The 25,306-nt window shown below is 38.5% G+C and overlaps 1 protein-coding gene and 1 long non-coding RNA gene across 2 annotated transcripts in view; both read left to right on the forward strand.

The window, feature by feature from the left end:
• Window positions 1–25,306, forward strand: part of LOC145985166 (uncharacterized) — a 252,061-nt gene that overhangs the window by 22,656 nt on the left and 204,099 nt on the right. The gene's annotated exons all lie outside the window — the stretch shown is intronic.
• On the forward strand, window positions 1,327–4,119 carry LOC145985854 (uncharacterized). The gene has a single exon (XM_083119956.1). The coding sequence runs from the start codon at window positions 1,663–1,665 to the stop codon at window positions 3,895–3,897; it is 2,235 nt and encodes a 744-aa protein (XP_082976082.1). The 5' UTR covers window positions 1,327–1,662; the 3' UTR covers window positions 3,898–4,119.

Genomic DNA, 25,306 nt, shown 5'->3' on the forward strand with positions numbered 1-25,306 from the left:
CATTTTGGTTTAGTTGCATTTATTTCATAAATTAGAGCCAATTCAGGAAATATATTATTATATCATTATTCAGCAGCATGAAATTGCCCTAAATTAGCTCTCAAACTCTGTGCCGCAATTTCACTGTTCCCAGTGTTATATATGTCGTAACCTATTACCCTTGCATGGATTATATTAACTTTCATAACATGAATATGACCACGGACAGTATAAAGGTCATAGAACACTAAAAATATCAAGTAGGAGAGCTACCGCAATGATTTCGAAATGTTTTATAGTAATAATCATTAATAATGAAATTGTAAGAAGTGTGGTGAGGACAAACCTTTAAACCTTATATTTATAAAAACTTTCTTTTTGTTAAAGTTAACAAATAGTACACTGGCGCAACATTATGTAGCACGGCGTGTTGTATATACTCCTGACTCGTCACAAACATCGTACTAAGCTTTAGGCACAGTTCTTATATATAAGTTATTTATTCTTGGGATTACAGCAAAATAAATATTTTCCCCATAACTGTTAAACTGTATCATTGAATGGGCAAAGAGAATAATAGTTTGAACATAACAAGATTGACTAAACATTACAAATTTCCATTAAGATACTTCAATTACATAACATTAAATACAATCTTGATTTTTTAAAATTAATTAGGCACATTTACAGAGTTTGGTATACCTTCTTTAAGGCAGCAATATATAACCAGTTTGAATTCTAGACTCATACAATAAATTAGATAATTTTAGAGGCAATTACATTTGACTGTTTATCGTTTTTTATAAGATTAGTCACATATATTTAATATATATTAAAAACAATAATGTAATTAAGCCTTCTCTGAGACATTATTGAACGCAGAAACTCTTTAGTATTTCCATACTGGAAAGATATCTTTCGGAAACTAGCATTGTCAGAGTTACACATGTAAATTTTATTAATTTATGCTCAATTTCACGAATAACATTCGACGTAAGAAATTTTACTACATCACCAAAGTCTCACAGTTTTATACACAACAAAGAAGCAATGACAATAGTTATGATCGGCAAATTACTGTGTGGGCTGATGCCCCACGTACCCATATAAGTTGGTGACATTGGACACAAGAACCCAAATTAGAATGCATATATGATCGGATCTCTTTGTGTGTAAACAAGGTAAGCAAGGAGTATGTTTTATTTCACTCTTCAAACTTGGTAGATAATATGCACTCGTATTATGCCCACAGACTATTTATTGATCCTTCCTTGATTCTAAGTAAAGCGGCAGATCTAATTATTATGAGAGCACCTCGACCTTCAATTGTTTGTTTGATAATCGGAAATTACCCAGATATTCTTTAGATGTAATGTTTGCAACGAGTTAAATTTTTAGCCTCTGAAATCAGTCAGAATTTGCAAGTTTCATTGATGAACAATATGTAAAAAATATTCTCTGTCGTGTGTACCCAAATCAAACTGATGTCTTAGATCACTGTGTGTACAAGTTGTGGAGATATAGAGAAAAATGTTCACTTCATTGTTTTCGCAATGCGATTTCGACTCTCAAATAGCTGTAACTTTTCCAGTGTTTTGTAAAAAGTGCTTCTGTACGTTGAGGGAAGATGCTGAGAATATTTAGATATTACTGTGAGTAGTATATTATTATATCTTAAACATAATGGAGCAGGATTGTGAATCGGAACAACTTTTCATGTTGGAAATCTTGGTGGAGAATGTTGAGATTGACACTAGCAAGGTTCCAGAGACTCTTTCTCATAACATACCTCATCCTCCTCCTCTTAGAGTGGCTGTTTCCTTTGTCCACTTTGATCCTTTGGAAGTCTGTCAGAAGGAGCTACAAGAGCCTGAAAATATGGTGTGCTCTCCTTCGAAAGTAGTTGCCAACTTCAACAGTGGAAAGTCACTGCTATTCCCCATGTCGCTTGAAGAACTGAAGAAATCAGTTATCAATGAACCACTGTATGTAGTCGTATTTAGGAAGTTCGGTGATGACATACACACTGTAGGAGTGACCGATGTAAGAGTGAGAAAGATATGGGATGAAATAGTGAGAGAACTATCATGTCCTTGTGGTGATTATCAAATATCTCGGAAAATGAAAGGAAGTTATACTTTGCATGCTGAAGAGGGTGAAGAGCAAGTCGGTAAAGTGTCAATGTTCATTAGGATCTCTTGCATAGGAAAGTCAACCTTCACGCAGTTTCAAGTTTTTGAAAATAAGAAGTGTTTTCTCTTCAGACACAGTGTTCCCGTAAAAGCAGGGGATGCGGACAATGCAGGAATATCTTGCAGCAATAAAGCATACATTACAGAGGGAGCTGACGACGCCATGCCAGAAGGAGTTAATATTGTTCCCATGGCGCTGGCTGAAAGAGCTGAAGTTTTGGAAAAGGCAGAAACAATGGAAGAAGATCCATGCTCTTGCTCGTTTGGAGGCACTGGTGCAATGCCTCCGTCTTCACTAACTGAAAGTAAATTTAGTCCTGGCAGCAAATTGCGTTCATGGGACAAGCCGGCAGGATTTCAGCGATACAAAATGGATGATTTACTGCCAAAAGATACTTCATTTGGAAAGGACACTAGTAAGTGTATGGCACCACAACCGTGTCCTTGCGTCACGTCCAAAGATGCGGGTAAAGAGAACTTCTTGTTCACGCCGCTGCCTGATACACCCAAGTTGCCACATACGTGCAATGCAACCCAGCCTTGTCCCTGTGTCACGGGTGCGTTACCTGATCTAGGTACCAAGGCCTTCTCATTTAAGAAACGAGACAGCTTCGAGACAAAAGTGGACGCTTTTGCATCAGGAGAAATGGAAAACATCAAACTGCCTCAGAAATGTAAAGCACCTCAGCCTTGTCCTTGCGTTACAGGTGTACGTGACGAAAGAGATCAAAGCCAGAGTTATCCAAGAAAAACACGCGACGGGGGATTACCATCTCGTCTCACGGATTCTTATGGAGGCAAGCCCCCTTACGAGCCACGATTCATGGACATGGCAAAGAAGGAAATAAACCGCATGAAAGCTGCGTGCTATTGCTCTGACGATGACGCTGTCGGCTCGAAGGAAAGAACATACAAAGAGGACAGGGTATACAGAAGCGAGGAAGGCTCTAAAAGCGACGGAGAAATGCCACCGAGAGGTAATACTTTGGGAAGTCCACCGAGAACTCCCACCATAAGCAAAGTCAAAGCCCAAACGCAGAGCAATCCGGTCCTGTCCTCGAACAGACCGCAGTCGCCGACGAGGAAAAGGCGAGGAAAGAAAGGCAAGACAGTGGAGCCAGAAAACTTCAACCTTCAGAAGATAGAGACTCACACGGAGTGCGTGAAGAACCCAAATCGAGTACCGCACGACATGGGCTGGCAGTGGAAGCAGAAGTACATCAGGAAGGCCTACGGGAGGGGGTGGAAGCCCGGGAACATCAGAGCCAGCGTGCTGAAACAAATGAAGAGGGCCGTGGGGGACAGCCTGGAAGCTTCGGCGAAGAAGAAAAAGAAGAAAGCGCCCGGGAAGAAGAAGGACGAGGAGGGCGTGCCGACGATTCGCTTGCGGTACCACGCCGGCGTTTACTACGTGTCCATGAGCAACGAGGCGAAGAAGCCTGACGTGAAAGTCGGAGAGGAGAAAGACGACGTCAACGATCCCGTGAAGCTGAGGTTCTTCAAGACGGGAGACGATGAAGATTCCATGTCCGAAATGTCCGACTTTGAGGTGGAGTTCACCCCTCCTCCGCTACACGAGGATGAGACGCCGCCAGTCGAGGAAAAGGAGACGGTGACCGTCAGTCGGGCAACCCAGTGGCTGGACACGGATTTACCTCCACCGGCCACTCCAAAGAGCAAGGCAGACAGCAAAGGTGGAAAGAAGGGAAAGAAGAAGAAGAAGTGATCTAGTCTGTTTACGAATGCATTGACTCAAGTGTGCTCTGTGCTTAGGAAAAAATAACTTTTTTTAAAAAATATATATATACGTGTATAAATCTAGATCTAATCATGTTTGATTCTTGAACCAAAGGCACCAAAACTCAGGTTCGGAGTTAACGATTTTCACAATCACAAGTGAAACTAACTTACAGGTAATGTTGAAATGAATAAAAGTTTTCCAGTTGTGTCTGAAATATATATATTTCCTCTTAAAATATTCGGAAATTTCTCGTGATTATTTTTAGTTGTTATATTTTTCTCAACATTTATGAAAATCCACACGCATCGTTGCATGTGTGTCCTCTCGATAACTTATTGGCCAATCGCTGTCACCTTTTAATGAAGGGGTCTTGAGTTCGATTACCGGTAGAAGCACATTACACACCTGCCCATACTCCACTTTAAACTTTTAGTCCAAGTTACATGAACATAAACTTCTACTTCAAACACACTTTTATTCTTACGTACGAACGATATTGTGTTGATTAACTAGAAAATAATATATTCATGTATAGAATGTTTTCTTGCAGTTTCGATTGATTGATTGATTAAATTAGGTTATTTAATGTGGCTTTTCTGCCACTTTTGGCTGTTTGCGACGATAAGGAAGAGTGGTGATATGATGAAATTGATGAAGGAAAACAAACAAAGAACTTCCATGGCCAGGCCGGGATTCGAACCTGGGACTGCTTCGCCATGAAGATCTTGTTCGAAAATGATACATTGTTTTGCTATATTTCATGACAATAAATTGTATCTGAAAACTGAACAAGGAAATTCCAATTTTTCAGTAATGAAAGCTAGCTATAGGTAACGTACACATTATCATAAATATTAAATTTATTATAATTTTAATCAATCTTATTAACTGAAAGTACACCACCACAGCAAGACGGATAAGATTTAGATTGGTTTTGTTCATTTTATGCTAATTGGAACCAAATATACAGTGTAAAGTAAAATCTAAACCACTGTATAATGGGATTCCTCCGGAAATCGAAAACCTGGACTCCTTGATTGCAAGGTAACAGCGTTAACCACTACGGTAGCTGGGACGCCCAAAGGAAGGAGGGGGCTTGATCCTTTCAACGTTAGTAGTTCATCTTCGTAATACCTGATCAACAGAAAAGAAAAACTTATAATCAACATTTATACATTCGCATTCGTATGATGCGAGAAACTATTGTAAAATTTGATATTTACTTAATATATAGCTAACGTGAATATAAATTCCAGAATAATACTAAAATTGAACGCATTAGCAATTATGTATGCCAAGAAATTCCTTTTTCAATCTTGAACTTTTAATTTACTTTAAATGTGCACAAGATGGACGGACTTGAATAAAATTGTACCCAGTATACGTGCATGCATACATTCCTTACGCGCGCTTTGAACCTAGGGTGCATGAAGGCGGATCCCGTTACTACAAAAAGGTTCATGGCCAGCCTTCTCTATAGATTTCCTCAGCCCTTCCAAACGAATGCGAGATGCGACCGCTTTCTTTTATTTCATAGCCCCTACCCCGTCGAGATATATAAGACACTCCAGAACAGCGGATCATCAGAGCGAATACAAATAATAACTACGACAATCAACTGATTCTGATGCCGTTCGCTCAAGAGGAGATATGCGTTTATTATCGATAGATTGAGAAATAGGAGGGCCCCAGGTCCTGACGGCATTCCAAATGAAGTCATCAAGATTTTGAAGAACAACTTACTTGTTGTTCTTACAGACAGACACTTGAAAAAAAGTGGGAATATAATCAAAATCTCCATCAGCTATTCATTGATTTCAAAAAAGCATATGATTCGGTCAAAAGAGATAAATTATATAATATATTAGTCGAGTTTGGAATACCTAAGAAGCTTGTTAGTATGATAAAAGTATGCACCAGTGAAACAGAAAGTAAAATTCGTGTAGGTATTAATGTGTCTGACAAATTTACAATTCGTGATGGGTTAAAACAAGGAGATGCATTATCTCCATTGCTCTTTAATTTTGCCTTAGAATATGCTGTTAGGAAGGTAAAAGAAACTAACGAAAGACTAAAATTAAACGGTGTGACTCAGTTGTTAGCATATGTAGATGATGTAGACTTATTAGGTGATTATATAAATACAATTAAGAATAATGCTAAAATATTTTTCAAAACTGCTAAAGAGATAGGTTTGAAAGTTAACAAAGAGAAAACTAAATACAGGGAGGTTATTTCAGTCGTTTACCGCCAGCGTGTCGGCCGGTCGGCACCGTCTTCATTCAACAGGTTCCGGCAAATTGCGTTAGAGGAAGTCCGTAACAGAAACAGCTTGTTTTGTAATGTTTCCACTTTTCACAATTACAGTTACAATTACAATTGAAATAAGCACGTACCTTGTCGCAAGGATGCTGGAAAAGGTGTCCTCCCAAAAACAAATATTTCTGGCACCTGATTTCTGACATCTAATCTTAGATTAGACATCGCTTACTTTATCATCGGCGCATAAAGCGAACCGAAACCGTAAAATGATATTTAAAAGTAATAATAGTGATCACTAACCTGGTGTGTTATAAGAGATATTGAAAATAACCTCCTTCAACAGCAATACAACACGTTCCTTAGGTTCAAGAGATCCTGTCTCTCGTAATTGCCTGACCACTTTTCTGCAAGAGTTCGTTTTCACGTAATTATCGTACATAAAAACTCGATGTTCAAGACTATATTTGTTTAGCGGAATAACTAATGAATGAATAACAATTAAAACACAATAAAGCACTAGCACACCAACTCAATAACACAGTTTAAACAAAACGCGTACTGATAAACGCGAACAGAAGTGAACATGAATGAGCGTAGACTCACTATGTCTGGTAGCCGACAGTGTTGCTAACCATTTTCCGGCAATGTCCCTACAGACGTAGTCAAAATCTCCCTACAACTGACCAAATGTCCCTACGCCAAGTAAAGCGACTAAAAAAAAACATCACCCCATGAGCATGGAAAACAGAAGAGAAAATATACACATTTACTTACCAAATCTTTCTGCTCGGTGCTTCCACAATTAATGAAGGAGCGAATTTACAATACAGGACCCCTCCACGATTTTTTGCAATATTTCGCATACTCACTAATTGAGGCCTCCTAATCACGAATTTGAAGTTAAAATTTGGGTGTCACCTGTAGAAATTGCAAAATAAGTGAAATTGAGTGGTCCGCGATCGGCACGATTGATCATTATTTACTGGAAGATTTTGTGTTTCCAATACTTAAAAAACGAAATATACATTCCAGATATTACTACGACCCCAAATTTTAACTATGTTTGCCTATCCTAACCTAACCTAACCTTACCTGAATGGTTCGTGGGGCTATTCGTCAATGGTTTGTGGGGCTACCCGTGCATGGTTTTTCGACCCCAAATTTTAATTATGTTTGCCTTGCCTAACCTAACTTACCCTAACCTTACCGAGAATGGTCAGTGGGGCTATCCGTGAATGGTTTTGCGCTAATTGTGATTACGAACCGATACAAAATCTTATTTTCGTAGCACTTTAACTTCAAATGTTCATCATCGTAGACGCCATTTTCGCATCCTGCAATTTTACGATCGATGCACTGTTGCCAAACTTACCTGTAATCAATTCTGTCCACATTCCACATGTTCTTCTACATCGTGATTGTCACTGTCACATGTAATCACCTTCTTTAGGCAATATACCGAAATCCATACGTTTATTAATTACCCCACGAAATCCTCCTGCACACTTCACCTAAAGATCTGTACAACTAACAACTTTATTACTGTTCTCTTCCGCCATTTTTGCACCATCCATGCTCTCCAAGTACGAAATCAACAGTGTGGCAACGCTGTAGACAGCGTAACTAATTGCGAACGTCAATTGTTCATATCAACAAATATGGCTACCATACTTGTATACGGAGAATCATAGCGACAATTGAAAAGCTTATTTTACAACTTCTACACGTTAATGAACAATTTTTTCACCTCACCCCAACATGTTAACTTGAGATAAATCATCACGACTAATTATTTCGTGAGTATAAGACGTAGCATAGAAATTACAGAAGGGTCCGGTATTGTAAATTTTTGCCTTAATGAATAATAGGGGTGTGCGGGACAAAATTTTTTGGGTCGGGACGGGAATTTTTTTTAAATCCCGACATTCGGGACGGGAAAAATTTGCAAACCAGGAAATCTCGAATTCTACACGTCATTTTCACTTTAAGTGATTGTTTTTGCATTTCTAGAATAAAAACTTGCAATTTATGATAAGTTCCAGAAACTTACAATGCAGAAAACGTCGAGAATTAACGACTTTTTAAAGTGACCATTAGGTATTTCCCGATTGCTTGGGATCGGGAAGTCATTTCCCGAAGTCGGGATCGGGACGGGAATTTTTTTTCCCCCATTCCCGGTCCCGACTTTTCGGGATCCCGCACACCCCTATTGAATAACGTTGAATCATGTACTGTTGATTATGTTATTTGAAGTCATACATGCTGCTGCTGTGAAGAGATAGGTGTTGGTTGGTGATGCTGTATTTCTTGCAGTCTTGAACAATTCTGGACCCATTTTATTTCTCTTTTTTGTTTTTGTATCACTTAGGTAGCATTGAAAATATTCTTTCCGTTCCCGTGTTAGAATGTGGCAATGTTTGCACTATTTTCGCGAGAGTGGAAATGTTTTCAAAAAAGAACTTGCCTTGAAATTTCTTGGTAACCGATAACATGTTCCAAAATTCTGATGGAGATTTGTTAGTTAGTTCTTTTTTTCTCCTCCTCGCTAAAGTATCCAAATAAACTAATCCATTCATTCCAAACCGAGCACGAAGAAAGTGCAACTGACTGGCGAGTAAACTTTGCACCTTTGCACAAGAAAATGTTATTTTCCAAGATTGAAAAAAGTCCCTACGTTTTCCCTCATTTGGCAAAATCTGCCCCTACGCGGGCGAAATATAGTGAAAAGTCCCTACGGTTGGCATCACTGCCGACACTGTCGCATTCGTGCAGTATGAAGCGCCGTCTCGTGGCTGACAACTCCTCCGATAAGCTGCCGGTGCTCTCGCGACAACTGAGGATAAAGTAGCGATGTCTAATCTAAGATTAGATGTCAGAAATCAGGGGCCAGAAATATTTGTTTTTGGGAGGACACCTTTTCCAGCATCCTTGCGACAAGGTACGTGCTTATTTCAATTGTAATAGTAACTGTAATTGTGAAAAGTGGAAACATTACAAAACAAGCTGTTTCTGTTACGGACTTCCTCTAACGCAATTTGCCGGAACCTGTTGCATGAAGGCGGCGCCGACCGGCCGACACGCTGGCGGTAAACACCTGAAATAACCTCCCTGTATATGCTTACAGGCCGAAACCAAGTGTTAGGTAATTATCAAATCTAATTATTGATAACAACTCGTTTGAACCAGTTTCCAAATTCAAATACTTAGGAGTAATATTAACAAATGAAAATTTTATTAAAGAGGAAATAAAAAGTCGGCTTAATTCAGGAAATGCATGTTACTACTCTCTTCATAAACTTTTGTCTTCTCGTTTAATATCTAAGAAACTAAAAGTTAAAATATACAAAACAGTAATTTTGCCTGTAGTATTATATGGATGTGAAACTTGGTCCCTTACATTGAAAGAGGAACATAAATTGAGAGTATTTGAAAATAAGATCCTTAGTAAAATATTTGGACCTAAAAGGGATGAGGAGACAGGTGAGTGGAGAAGGTTACATAATTTAGAAGTACATAATTTGTATTCATGTCTAGATATTATTAGAATAATTAAATCAAAAAGACTTAGGTGGGCAGGCCATGTGGCACGAATGGGAGAGGAAAGAGGAGTTCACATTATTCTTGTTGGGAAACCTGATGGTAAGAGACCTATAGGAAGGCCAAGACGAAGATGGAGGGACAACGTTGAGATGGACCTAAAGGAAATCGGTAGGGATGGAAAAGAGTATATAGAACTTGCTCAAGATAGGGACAGATGGAAGGCCTGTGCTGCTGCAGCCATGCACATTCGGGTTTAAGAAGGCTAGAGAGTTAGTTAGTTAGTTAACTTACTTGGTGACCTTCAGCTACTTTATAATCAGTGTTTACTCCAGGGGATCTTCCCCAATACGTGGAAATTGGCCAGACTTGTGCTCTTTTTAAAGGCTGCTAAAAGGGACCCAGTTCTCGTCAAGTCATACAGGCCGATATGTTTATTGGACACCCTGGGAAAAGTTTTTGAAAGACTTTTTGCCAAACGCTTAAACGAGAGATTAATCCTTAGCAACAACTCTGAACGGCAGTATGGCTTCCAGAAGGGACGCTCCACTGAGAATGCAATCAATATGGTGACACAGATTGTACAACAAGATCTCAGGAAATATGTCCTTGCTATAACTATTGATATAAGTGGAGCGTTCGACAACGTCTGGTAGCCGTACTTGCTTGGAGAACTTCAAAGACTTCGTATACCAATGGCTTTATATAATGTTATAGAGGATTACTTAAGCAATAGGAGCAGTGGCGTATACTGGGTCAAAAACCTGGACTATCGCACCATATCGTAGTCTTCGAATGAACAAAATTTGCTGGTGAGGGTGTTTTTGTATTATTTAACTCATTTGGGGTGGCGGGTTGAAGTGATGTGACTCTGTGATTAAAAATATATATACCTCATAAATAAAACATGGAAATGTACACTGTCAGTAAGGAAAGGATTTCAAGAATTTCATTATTATTTGCATAAATAAGAGGCCCATATTGTGAAATATTTTCTAGGCCTATATACTAGAATAAATATAAAATTTGAATACCTATTTTCACGATTTTAAGTTCGAGTACTCCTTGTTGGCGCAGTGGTAACGTCGTTGCCTTGAAACTAGGGGTTCCGGTTTCGATACATAATGGTTTAGATACCACTTTAACTATAGGTCCGATCCCCATTACCTTATCTGTTCATAAAGTGGACATACAAAAAAAAATACACAACGATTTGGAGCTTATCGTCATTCGTAAGCCGAATAGACAGCTTGTTATTTCAGTTCACTACACAACACAGCACATATCATTCACAAAAATACAATCCACTCACTACTGTATTTACACTCTGCCTCTAAATAAATTCCACGCACAAGGACCACTCAACGCGATCTAGACTAGAACTGGTCCTTGTCATTTCGGTATTTTTTAGATGCACTCATAAACCATTCCCGGTCAGCCAACAATTTTCTACTCCCCTCTGTATCTCTAGTTGTTTGAAGGTCAACAACCTCTTTTTCAACTTCTCTGCAAGCGTTCAATGATGTTCTTGTCCCTGCCATATGTCACATTCCCTTGCCTGCGATAATTTGGCTTCAAAATCCCCCGTTCCTGGGAAAATTACATGCTGGGAAAAATTGGTTTGCAACATTGACCCAGACTGTTGAGGAAGTTCAGAGGGTGTTTTCTCCCGCCACATGCAACCCTGTTCCCTTTCCTTAACAGTTTGGCTCCACAATTCCTCGATCCTGGGGAAATTACATGTTGGAAGAAAATGGTTTGCCAACATTGATCGAGTGATCTTTGTGGTATCCCTGTCACGCTGGCCCGTCACCCCCGTGGATTTGCCCGCTGGCGCTGGGCCAGCCGCCTCGCGAATTCAAATAAAGCGGGCATTCTTTCCAACTCCTAAGATATCAGGTTCATCTTCTTATTGAAATGAACAATTTTATGCACATTTTCTGATAGATATTTTTTTCTGTATTTTGGTCACTGAGTCTGGGCTTCGCAGATAGCCTAGATAGCCCCAAATATACGCCTCTGAATAGGAATGTTCAATACACATGGGGTACAGCCAGTATAAATAGAAATATCAATAAAGGCTGCCCTCAAGGTTCGGTATGGGGCTCATACTATGGAATGTCACGATGGAGCCAATTCTGGTGGAGCTCCTGCACATGACTGACGTAACTGATGTAGTTGCATACGCTGATGACCTACTAATTATCTTCAGTGTCGACAATCGTAGAGACCTTGAAACGAAGACTAATAATGTTATGTTAAGACTTGAAGAATGGTCATCAAAAAGTAAGCTAACAATGGCTACTGAAAAAAAACCATCAGATATTGCTAAAAGGCAAACTACAGAGATCTCCAGTAATAAAGCTTAGAAATTGTTCCATTCGAATTGCCTTGGAAGTCAAGTACTTATGAATATTAATCGAGACACAACTGGGTTTTCGTTCCCACATAGTTAATATCTTGACGAAAGCAAAAACCACTATGCATAACATTATGAGCATGGCGTACCGGTTGCCTTTTGACATAGCAATGCTATATTACAGAGCGGTGTTTGTGCCGACCGTATGTTATACATCCTCTACCTGGGCAATGATGACCCTCAACCAACATGTGAAAGTCAAGTTACGGGCAGCACAGAGGAATATCTTCTTGAGAATACTTGGCACCTTTCGGACGTCCGCCACAGCTACTGCAATAGTAATTGCTGGTGTTCTTCCACTGGATTTCGAGGTTCAGAGATACGAAGCCAGATACTGGCTGAGGAAAGGGTAGCATAATAAGATCATAGCCCTTCTTGGTCAAAACCTCAACACATCTCAGGACATCGATCAACACTTAGAAAATGCCTGGAAGATGGAATGGGATCAGCATCCCGGTTTCGGACGTACCAAAGGGTTTCTGCCGTTGGCGAAGATAAGACCTAAAAACTCCTTCTTCCGACCATCAAAGGGTATTACTCATTTCATTACAGGGCATGGCCCTTACGGTTCTTATTTAAAGAGGTTCGGACTAAGATCTGATGATAAGTGCCAGAAATGTGGCATTTTAACTTGTGAGAAATTTGACGACGTCCGAATTCGGCGTCTGAGGACTAATTTAAGAAGAGGCTCATTCCAACAGATGGCGAGCTGCCAGCAGACCTTCAATATCGTCAACAAGCTTGCAGATATAATATCAAGTTATGAGGAATTAGAGTATAGAAGATCTGACCCCACAGAGAGATATACCACTCTTGGCTCTACTATACGTAGGACTGTCGCAGTTCAGGACGTACCTAGGAGATCAACTCGAGTACTGAGATCAGCCATTACTATGACCACTGAGGAAGATCATCAGCAAGAAGAGATCAGGTACTACGAGACAGGACCAACTTCCCTTAATAGAAGACGTTTCTTCATAACTTCCATTAGAGGTAAACAGCTGGAAGAACTTGAAGCAGATTCATAGTGCAGACCTGATTCCAACACGAGTGGATGATGTGCAGCAGAAGATGACAAGCCACTCCCTAAGCTTCTGGGAGAGCAGTCCATTTTACATTACTTTTTGTTCTGCATCTTGTGGTGGGCCTTCTTGGTCCGCCCGCAGTTCTCATCTTGTAAATTTTCTATATTATTATATTCTCTCTTACTGTATATTATTCCATGCTATATATAGTTCCTGGTGGTCTTCATTTGAAGGCCACTCCAGTTTTCTACGGGCCCTATTGGACCCTGAATTATTCTCTCTATATTTTATGTATTATATATTATTTTATATTTATCATATGAATCTTTTTCTATATTATACTTATGTATGCTTCTCGAAAACTTCTCTAGATTCTCAAACTCAAATTTCAAACATCTCGGTTTTATCTTAGGTACCGAGATTTATATTACTCGCTTATCTTCTTATTTAAACTGGTGTAGAAGCGGAGATTCCCAGAACCTAGTTAACCACTCCAAAGTATATCCTTCACTCCAGGGACACGAAGAATACCGCACCAACAGAAGAATGCAGAAGCACCAACGACAAATGATAGCTGAGTGAGAGGGTATAAGAAGTGAGAGTGGCGAGTGGTGGCGGAGGTTCGCACCTTCGTGTCCCTTTAATTCAATATTAAATAAGTCGATAAGAATGAAAGATGGTTTGTTTTTTATTCAACATAGCTGTATATGCACTTTATTAATTTTTTATTCCATTTATAATCAATCCCGAGATCATGACCTCGTAGCACACTTTCTATCTTCCAAATGTAATTGATGTCATAAGAAGGTTGCATTAAACGAGGCAATTTGCGGCTTGAAACAGTGACATACGCGGTTAGAGTCTTTCAATTAGTGTGGCATAAACCATGCGACAGTACGACCATAGGACAAACTGATTCTTATTTCTCGTGCGACGTGACAGCAAGATGCCGCATGCGGCAGCAGCCTAACAGAATGTGTCAATCACATGTTACATGTTGCCTCGGTGGAATTATAGCTCTAGGACTACTACTGCATTCAGCATCGAACGAGAAATACGAATCAACTTGGATTTTTCACACATTGTCGCATGGTCTTATGTTGTTTCAACAGTGGGGTATTTAAGAAATTTCCAGAGGAGAGGGGGATTTTACTGACAGTCTAGAGAGAGCATGAGACAGTGCTTTTTATATATATGCTCCTGATTGGCTATTTCGAGCGCCTGCTATGAAGCTTAGAAAAGTCAACTTTGAAAGTGACCAATAATGAACCTACGAGCAAGCTCACAACTTACGTGATTTTGTATACACAGTAACTTTTCCTCCACACACACACATATACGTATATACATATATACGTATATACATATATATAAAAATAGCGTAGGTGACAATAAAAACACCACAAATAAAAGGAAATGACTATATTTCGAGGCTAGTACAAAATATACCTTTGTGGCCGATAGAGGAGAGGGGTTGCGGGGGAATATCTCGACAATTTTAAATGGTTAATGAGGTCACTTTACACTTTGTCTCATGTCACTCAACTTACAAAAAAAAGCTTTGAACAAAACATATTTTTTATAATTCCTGAAAAATTGCCGATTTAAATTTGCATATTTACAAAGAAAAGGCCAAGTCCACTTTATGATCAGAACAGCTAATCGGAATTGAGCCTACAGTTTTTAAGTTTGATTTTGACACCCACCCCCAGAAATCTAGCCTGAGACCTAACTTTTGGGGATCTGAAACGAACTTTGGCATAACGTGTGGGGGAGGGGGCAGAATCAGAAAGTTTTCTACCCCATTAAAAATAGCGCACAAGACTACTTTGCAAATTACTGTTTGCGAAATCATAAAAATTACTCATTAACTTGCTTCTCAGGTCCCAGGAGTTCCATTAGCTTCTTAATTTAGAATATTTGTGCCCCGCCAAGTTACGCCTAATTAATCAGGGACTCCTTGAATACAAGACATTAGCGATTACCACTACTATATATCTAACGCCAATCATTGTGTATGTTATTTCATGACCAATTGTTGTTGCGTAACTGATGAAGCGAATGAATTTATTATCGATTCTTCTGTATTTTTAGTTGTGATATTTTACAAATGTGTTTAGCTTGCTGAAAAATTACAAAACTACCAACTTGACAATTCAGTGATGTTGAACGATTATGTGTAACATCATTACTAGACTAGATACATCAAGCCAAGGCTGTATAATTTTCCATTTTTTTAAATTTTTCATGGACAACCAACAATTAAAAGGAACTCACCACTTTACTGCTACTGCCTTCTTGTGTAGATACACTTGAAATTTTCAGAATCGATCGTTTGATCAACACAGTTTTCACAACCACCGTCAGTTTTGAACGCAGATTCCCGATATTGCAGTCTGGGACTCGTAAGGATCGCTTTATTCACTAACATTCCAGCTTCACAAAGAAATATAGCACATTGTTCTTTAAAAAAAACACTTTTTTTTTTTAAAGAAAAAAAGACTTCGTAAAGGACAAAGATCAATGTAACTTTCACATTCACTGCGTTGGCATTTTCCTGCCAAATTCCGTGGACAATGAAAAGGGAAGGGTGGAGGTGGTCTTCAACCCTGGCCACTTATTTCACAGTTTCAGGAATATAGCAGCGCTTGAGGCCACATCTGCGTTCGAAAAATCGAGCTTCCAGTTGTCTGACAGAAAAATGTTGCAATTGAATGGTGAAGTAGGAGACAGTAGCTAAGTTGCCAATAATTTCTTGTCCCCGCCCCCAAATAGTATTCCCCCGTGGATAAAATGTATCAAGCAGAGAGGGGGACACAAGTATCCAGAAGGGGGAATTCACCCCATCCCCCCCACAACTACCACCCTGTGTTTCAATGGCAGTTGAAAACACAATCGCAAGTCACACATTTCTAAATGTTGCCTCAATGAAATGTGACGATCTGTTCAATATATTTTGAGACAATTCCTCATCAAAAGAAAGGAGTTTGTAACAGCCCAAATGCAATTATTCTTCCACCACGTATTGTGCGCAATATGACAACATTTTGAATTACAGATTCCAGGAAACCAAATAGTAGGCGTAAATATTTCACTCAAGGTTAAAACTAAATGTTCGTTTACTAATAATAAATACAATAACTGGTTGCATGCACTATCTACTAAATGAGACAGATAAAAAGTCTGCGTTCTTCACTGAATTACAAATATTGGTTGAATCGTACATAAAAAACGAAGCCACATTACAAATCGCAAAATCAGTGTTATCACTTCAGAGTTGCTTTCGGGGAGAAAATCGCTGAAATTGTACGCTTATGAGTTTACAGTACGTAATGTTTGGTCGCTAGTGTTCAAAGGAACATCGTTCAGTGTTTCATATGTAGAAAAGCACGTTGTGAGAACGACTTACGATCTCACTACCAACGGTTCCAATTTTTAAGCTCTAGCTTTGGCATGGACTATTCATTTTCATTTAATTACCATTATCCTCGTCGTCGCGATGAGCCAAGGAAGGACGGAAAGCGACGTAAAATAAGAAAAATACCAATACAAAAATACAAATCCAAACAAACCAATCATTTGATTGTTGCTAATTTCCATTTATTAATAAATTTAATAACTTTCCAGCCATGATTTTCGAATCCACTAAGTTATTTCATATTGAGTACAGGTTTTAGTAATTTAAAATGTCTAATTTTGAGAGAAGCACTCATACGAGTATAACTATATTACTTACGCATGTGTGTCTGCGGTGTCTTAAATGTGTGCAATTTCTTGCTTCCCAAAACTTTTCGATTTCTGGAAAAAATACTCAGTTTGCAGTACAAAACTATGTTTTTGATCCGAAAGCAATAATTAAATTTTGAACTTTCTACTGTGTTTTTAACGGGTGAACGATGTTTGAGTAATGGTCTTCGTGAAAAATACGTGAATTGGAAGAAAGGTAACCTTTAAGAGACAAATATTTGCAAAACATTACAACAATTAATTTTTTTAGGGTCGTCTTCCAGTTACATATTCCACTTAATAAGTACCTAAATAATTGATTTTCATTGCATTGTCCATATGTACACTCTTAGAAAGATGAAGGCAAAATAATGGAACAACTTGATAAACATCGTAACAAATTTTATTTCTTGAAATAAAATTATATAGTATAAACATTACATATATTACAGTTTTTGTTTTTTCTACATTAGTAGAGTTCTTCTATTTACATTTCATTACAACATTTATACATAACGTCCACATATCACCTAGATCCTTTGTTCATTGATATGTATTCTTTTGACCCAAAATTAACTCAATACAAAACAAGATTTATCTGCATTTTAGCTTACAGTTCAATGTGTATAGGTATGCGTTTGTGTACTTTTTCAGTTTACAACATAAATTTGACCGATAATATCCACGTATCCTTCTCTCAAACCCTTATGAACAATGTCTAAATGTATCACTAACCCAACGGTTCTTAATGCATATGCATTTGAATGTTTAAGTGGACAGTCATGAATGGGCGCATGGAGGACTGAATAAGTTATGTTCTTCAGTGTTTAAACTTCAGACAATGTATTTGCACAATTGTGAACGTGTATAATATTTTACATGATTATGGACTTTCTTGGTACGTTCTAGCCTTCTCGCTATATTAATGTAATAGCACCAAAGTCATGTCATGATGCTCTGTTGATAGTTTTTTTTTGCATTAAGTGTGCTTTACCAGAACTGTTGTAAGACTGATCAATTTAGCATACATACGACTTAGTTCATTCACTTATATTCCTTTTTGTACAAACAAATTTACTTTAATTAGTTTTTACTTCATTATGTACAATTCTCACAATGCGCGTGCCACTGTGGAACATTGCACATAATTTTAATCTCCAAGTAAAAATAAAGTGAAAGTTAGAATAACGCTGGGCCTTGAAATCAAAGTAACGTGGGTTCGATTCTCGGTGGGGGCTTATGTCAGTGGTTGCGATCATACCTCTGTGCATGAAGTAACTTGAGGAATTCAATGCTATTTGAAAATAGCGTCAAAGAACTATAACCAGCTTTGAGCTGAATTCGTACTTGCAACCGAGAAACTAGTGAATGGGGATTTTCTTCATATTACGAATGGTATCGATACCACGATAATGACACCAGACATTTTTGAGAACTGTTGAGACGAGAACGAGACAGGTCATCTGTAAAATCGAAACGAGATTAAGAATATAAAGTGAAGTTGATAAATTGGAATGTAAGACAAAAAAAATCTTCTAAATATTACACGTTTTATCCGAAAATACCAAAAGCGTGATAATTACTTATGCCATAAAATGGATACTTTTATTTATTTTAATCGGTTATTTTGTACTTGTACTTCCTGGTTCGAGAAGAGACTAGACTGTATTCTGTTGTAACTCAACACGAGAACGAGAACGAAACAAATGCAATAACTTGTGCATAATAGAATATAAAGTCAAGGTACTTTACATGTGTCATTTATCTTGATGTACTTTGCTTTCGAGATATTACGGTAATTACTAATTAGAATCAATATATAACTTGAGAAGGAACTTAATTTGATAAAGTTCCATGTTAAAAAAATAATCACATTTTCGTTGGACACTAGGAAAGCAAACTCCTTCTTAGACAGCACATGCTTTGTTCTATTCAGTAGCTTGACCAGGATTTGTTTTTCTTAGGGGCGAGCTAAACTTGATGCTTCATATAGGAAAAATACGAGTAACATGTTCATATTTTGTAAAGTGGCGAAATTTCGTACTTAATAACTTTCATAAGTTAATTGACCGTGTAATGAATGTTACCTGAAGTAAAATTTATGCATTGTGGTTTTAATTCACATTATTAGGTTAATTTTGTATATTTTATTTTTATACATATTATTCTACAACAAATTTGTAGAGGGAGAGAGAAACGATATAAACTTTGTGTATTCCTGTAAGTGCATCTAACGTTCTCCAGTTGTTACTTAAAAATATTTTTTTGTCCGTTAATTTCGAGGTAGCTGTTGTCTTCATAGAGTAAAAGAAGTTCAATGTTTGACAGATCAAACAGACCACTTTAAAAAGTACTGTAAATATCCACCCGTAGTTCAAAAGGCAGAAAAATCTTCATAATTTTCAACATCATATGTCATTTTGAACAAAAAATGAAGTCATATCGCCGCAGATGGTAGTCTTTAGGGAGGGGGGAGGGGGTGTTGGTATATGTACACAGACTACTAGTTAATTTACAATTAACGAATTTCCAAATATTTTGTGTCTGGTATGTCAAAAAGAAAGTTGTTCGCTGTGCGTTGCATCGAGCGATGAAAGAACATAATGTGGTGCGCAGGTAGAACTTCACACAATTTCCATCACGGTCACAGTGGAGAAAGATTACAAATAATTGAGTTGTGTATTGTGAATAAAATTTGTAAGATTAGCAGGAAATGTTCTTTGTTGGACAAAAAATAAGCTCTCAACGACCATGTTACATTTTAAGCTTTAGTACTAAGATATATAGATTATTCTGAAGTATGAACCATTTAGTACTGAGTACTGAAGAAATTGACAAATAAAAATTAAATTTGTACATTCAGAGAAATATGTAATGTTCGTATTTTTAAAATGCAAATGAGATATATAAGATAAGTAATAAACTTTTCCAACTCGAAATCTAATCTCAATTGACTTCGACACAATTTATTGACGGTAGAAAATGTTCCATACGCATTCACTCTACGAAACAACATAAATGTCTTCAATGTACATAACAACTTCACGAGATAAAGTTATGAATTCCCTAGCTGTCATATGTTAACTATGTTATCACATTTTATAAACAAGGGAAAACTTGGAAAATGCCATTTCAGTAGACCAACCGTTCTGATTTTAGCAAATATGGTGTGTAAAAACTGTAAATTATGCACACTTATTCACGTCTTCTTTGCCCTTTTAGCAAATGGAGGACGGAACAACAAAATGGCTCACGTGACATGTATACTCCTACTCAGCTTTAGTTACTGAGCTAACAGTCAGACATAAAGCGGAGTTTGAAACGAGAAAACGGACAATGAAATAATTTATGTTTTACAACCTTTAGTTCTACCCGAGGCGAATTTCATATTAATCATGATGCAGTGTAGCGAGAGTTTCTTTAAAACCTCGTTAAACAAAAGTTAAATCTGTCACTTTTGTATGAAAGGATAACAGAACCAGTACGAGCCCTCAAAGTAGTGAAAATCTCAGTTCACGTACGTTATACATTAGTAGCGAACTTCAGGATTTGGTGTAGAGATTATATCGAGACGAAACTAGTCTCGGTCTCGTGTGGAGTTGCAAATGCCTGTCTCGATCTTGATCTAGTCTCGATTTATGAATCAAGGTGTCCTGGGTTCGATACCCGGTGGAGGTACACTGCACAGTGGTTTGGATCTCACTTTAAACTGTAGGTTCAGTCCAGATTGGCCTATACGTGTATAAAGTGGACCTAAAACACAACAATTCAATTCAATTCAATTTAATTTATAATAACCCCAGTGGCGTGTTTGTGGATCGTTTAACGATTGTTTGTGGTTCGACAAACGACGGTCAACAAACTCGCCATTCGATGGACCCACTGCCAGGCTTACAGCTTAATGACCTGGCAAACTTTCGAACTGAAGTGCACAGTCGTTTGTTTTCTCTTCTCGCTTCCCTTCTCTCATGCCTTGTGACAGTGCTGCACACTTTGGCACAGGAACATGTGAACAATGCAAGTCGTTGATTGAACATCTGGATTTGGATATTAAAGCATCACAAGATATTTTTACAGACTTTTTGCATGGCGGTGACGAAAAGAATTCGACTCGTCCTGCTCTTCTGGTTCTTCGCCTTCCTCGATGTTTCCAGGTGGCTCTTCTGGCGGAGGCTGGTCCTCGGTAGGTCTGATGGTAAACGTTACGCAGTATCGCTTATTCTTGTCCAATCGTTCCGTTGGAAGGGAAATAATTTGCTTCTCTCCACCGTGGCTTAACTCTAAAGTAACAGGTTTTGCCGGATCGACGTAGCGAAGACTTCTAGGAGGCGAGTTTCGAGATACTTTTGTCTCAATGCGCGGCAGAAAACCTCGAGCGGTTATAGTTTTGGGAATTTGGTGATGATTTAGTCTTGTAACTGAAAGAGAGAAGAGGAAATGAGGAGACAAGAACTACAAAATAAAGCGTATACAGTGAGTGATTTATAGAGTACTGACCTTCAGCAGAAAAGGCTTAAATCCAGTGGCGTGCGGTGCTAAATCAGGCAGGGGAACAGGTGACATGCACTTGCCCCCTCCCCTCCCATACGTATCCTAATATAATACAGTAGACCAAGTAAAATTCAACCCTTGTTCAAATGAACCAAATAAACATACGAAACATATGCTAAAAAATTTCAGAAGTCACATACATGAAGCACGTTAAAATTATGAAAATACCAATGTTAAAGCAAATATGATATAATGTAAAGAAAACATTAAAAACAAAATTGTTGATGCGCAACATAGGAAACATTAATAAAAGCAATTTATGAGTGATCAGAGAAAAAATGTTTTGTCGAAACCGGTTTCATCTCTCTATTTGTAGATTAAGTTGACATTTTTTTTTATACTTGAGCATTGTAATTCAAACGTCTTCAATGCAATAATGGCAATCAGATGGCCGAGTTTTTTTATGACGTCCACTCATGGGCGTCCAGAAGGGGGACAAGGGGGGCCTTGTCCGCCCCCCCCCCGGAAAATGAAAGTCAACCAAAAATTATATATTTGTCACATATAATTTCATTTCAGCCACAATAATATGTGTTAATTATTGCATGAATATGATAAATTCAAATTTAAGCAATGTTTTTTTGAGGGTACAACACTATTATTGGGGAAAAGGTACCTTGCTTGTCCCCCCTGGAAAAAAATGCCTTCCTTTGCTTTCCCTGGAAAAAATCCTGCGGACGTCCATGCGTCCACTACATTTGTAGAAATTGTGACAAAACCCGAACTGTTCCAAACTCCCTTCTCGGGAACAAACAAGGACAACAATAATTTGCCACTGGAAGAGTATACAGTTACAGAGTTGTAGTAACTTGCTTGAAAATGTCTTGTGTACGATTTAGTTTTAGTTTTTAATTCGGTTAGGATAGGTGTTGGTTTGCTGTCTTTTCTGTAAAGTTCAATGAACTAAAAGCTTTCGTCTTCAGCCGGTCGATCATACAACACTCACAACATTCGCTTTGTCCTGCCGCTCCGTGCGTCTTGGGGCTGGTGGAACAGGTGGATGCGAGCTGTTCCCTCGGAAGCTATTTCGCAGCGGTTAGCAAAGGCATTTAGCAGACGCTTAGACTGTAGAAGATTTTTCCAGTTTGTTATGAATGACAGACGCAATTTTGCAATGAGATTAGGAAACTATAGACTTACTACACTCAAAACCATCACTACGACGCAATTAAACTTTAGCACATAGCAAAAACTCGAAGGAAAACGAATTCGCTATGTCTCTCGTAGGGAACAGCTAGAGAGTTCAGCTTCCGCGGCACCATGAGGATCCTTTACCTTCGCGCATGGTCGGAAATACTCGGCAACAGACAGCAGAGCGTGGGACGACGAGGGTGGGTGAAGTAAACAAACGTCCAGTCACGGTGAAAGTTTTTCTTCGGCGTGTTGATTTCGGAAGAAAGAAGTGTTCTTATTATGTAATTATAGATAATTTAAATAGCTAAAAAGGGCGATAAGTAGATGGGAACAGCCTGTTCCCTCTGTTCCATGGAGGGACCGCCACTGCTTAAATCCAATTCATTATTTCAATCGAGGTTTTATCTACAGGGTGGCTCAATAAGTCACTTAACACCCTCAGTACAAGGCCACTGCAGCGCGCAACATGGAAATGGTGATGACCAATCGTTATCAGGCCAAGGGGGAACCACATTGACGCCACCCACACGGTCGGCGGCCATCTTGATGTCCGCCATCTTGAATTCAACTTCAGAATTTTAAATGGGAAGGGGGTCGTGCGACATATCAAAATGGGCTAGAATTGCACGAGAAATGCAATGGTGAAGGTTTTTTCGACGTACCTTTAACCAGTAAAACATTATGGCTGAATTCTTGTACCAATTTGCTCCTTTTCGAGGTGTTAGAAAAATGTCTTAAAATTTGTTTAGCGTTTCGGTAATGCATCGAGATCAAAGTGACTTCTATGGAGAGACGTTCGCATGCCTTTGCACATTATTTTAATCGGATACATCCATGAAGAGCTGTGCATTATGAATGGTTGTCGCGAACAATTTACAGTGTGACGCTTCCATTGAATTAAAAGTCCTTCACAGTGACAAGGCTAATGTTTATGTTCATAAGGAAGTTCATAAACAGAATATGATAACTAACTTTGGACAAAAACTGGTTCATAACGTTCCCATAAGTGTTCTGGTGTTCTTCCCTATTGAAAAAACTCTGTAAAAAGTACCTTCTTCCATAAGCAAGGATGAAAAAAACTGTTTATTTAACAAATCCAAGTAGCCCTAAGCATTTAAGGTTCCGTTGATGGAAAATTGACTAACCAATCGTGTTCCACACAGCACGCCACACCATTAACTTACCAACACTAACCATTCAGCTTTGATCTGTCGAAAATGGGTTATCAGATAAAAATCATCGAATAGTCTGTTTATGAACTTCCTTATGAACATAAACATTAGCCTTGTCACTGTGAAGGACTTTTAATTCAATGGAAGCGTCACACTGTAAATTGTTCGCGACAACCATTTATAATGCGCAGCTCTTCATGGATGTATCCAATTAAAATCGTGTGCAATGGCATGCGAACTTCTCTCCCTAGACGTCACATTGATCTCGATGCATTACCGAAGCGCTAAACAAATTTTAAGGCATTTTTCTAACACCTCGAAAAGGAGCAAATTGGTACAAGAATTCAGCCATAACTTTTTACTGGTTAAAGATACGTCGAAAAAAACCTTCACCGTTGAATTTCTCGTGAAATTCTAGCCCATTTTGATATGTCGCACGACCCCCTTCCCATTTAAAAGTCTGAAGTTGAATTCAAGATGGCGGACATCAAGATGGCCGCCGACCGTGTGGTTGGCGTCAATGTGGTTCCCCCTTGGCCAGATAACGATTGGTCATCGCCAATTTCAAATTACATGCCGCAGTGGCCTTGTACTGAGGGTGTTAAGTGACTTATTGAGCCACCCTGTAGAGTAACTAGCACAGATTTAGTCTTCTGTAAAACTGATAACTGACGTCATACTCGTACATACATCATCATACAGGGTTGCTTATTTAGTTTATTTATTTAATTTAATATCTTTGTCATATCATACTATAAATCTACGCGTTGATCAATATTATGTTAATATTACAAGTAAATAATTGCGCCGCAGTCAACGATAATTTGTTAATACATAATGTTCATCTAACATAATAGACAGTGAAATGGTCTTTTAAATGTTTTATAACAAACCTGAAATGGACAATACCTTGATTTTATCTATTACAGCCTAACATTTTCATTTAAAATGTTAAAATAAATAAAATGGAATACAAATTAAACAATTAGGAGTGCATCCAGAGTTGGAAGAATCTTTACGATACTTTTTTTTATTCATATTACGAGGTTTATTTTTTAATTAGGGGCCGTTTTGCGCTCACGTTGGCAACACTGCATGCCTTGCACGTAAACAGACCCATTTCACGTTATGAAACGCTTGGTGTGGTTGTGGTGGACAATGGAAGTGGTGCAGGTGATTGAAAATCCCGCCGAGTGTGAGATACGATTAGTGATCAGGTTTTTGACTGCGAAAAATGTGAAAGCGGCAGACATTTATCGCCAGTTACGTGAAGTGTATGGTGAGAATGTCATTGTTGAAGGCAAGGTGCTTAAGTGGGTACGTCTGTTTAAGGCCGGTCGCACGAATGTTCATGACGAACCACGATGTGCTTCTGATTGAGTTTCTGCCGAATGGACAAACAGTTAAGGCAGCTGTGTATTGCAAGACTCTCAAGAAACTTCGACGAGCAATACAGAATAAACGACGAGGAATGCTGTCTTCCGGTATCATGTTGCTACACTACAACGCACGGCCACACACTAAAACGCCACACAGTCGCTCATTCACTCATTTGGCTGGGAGCCGAT

Source organism: Lepisma saccharinum, chromosome 3 (assembly GCF_977018435.1).
Source record: "Lepisma saccharinum chromosome 3, izLepSacc3.1, whole genome shotgun sequence".
Lineage (NCBI taxonomy): Eukaryota > Metazoa > Arthropoda > Insecta > Zygentoma > Lepismatidae > Lepisma > Lepisma saccharinum.

Excerpts from the sequence above, each read along its gene's own strand:
- LOC145985854 (XM_083119956.1), top strand. The coding sequence starts at position 1,663 with ATGGAGCAGGATTGTGAATCGGAACAACTTTTCATGTTGGAAATCTTG.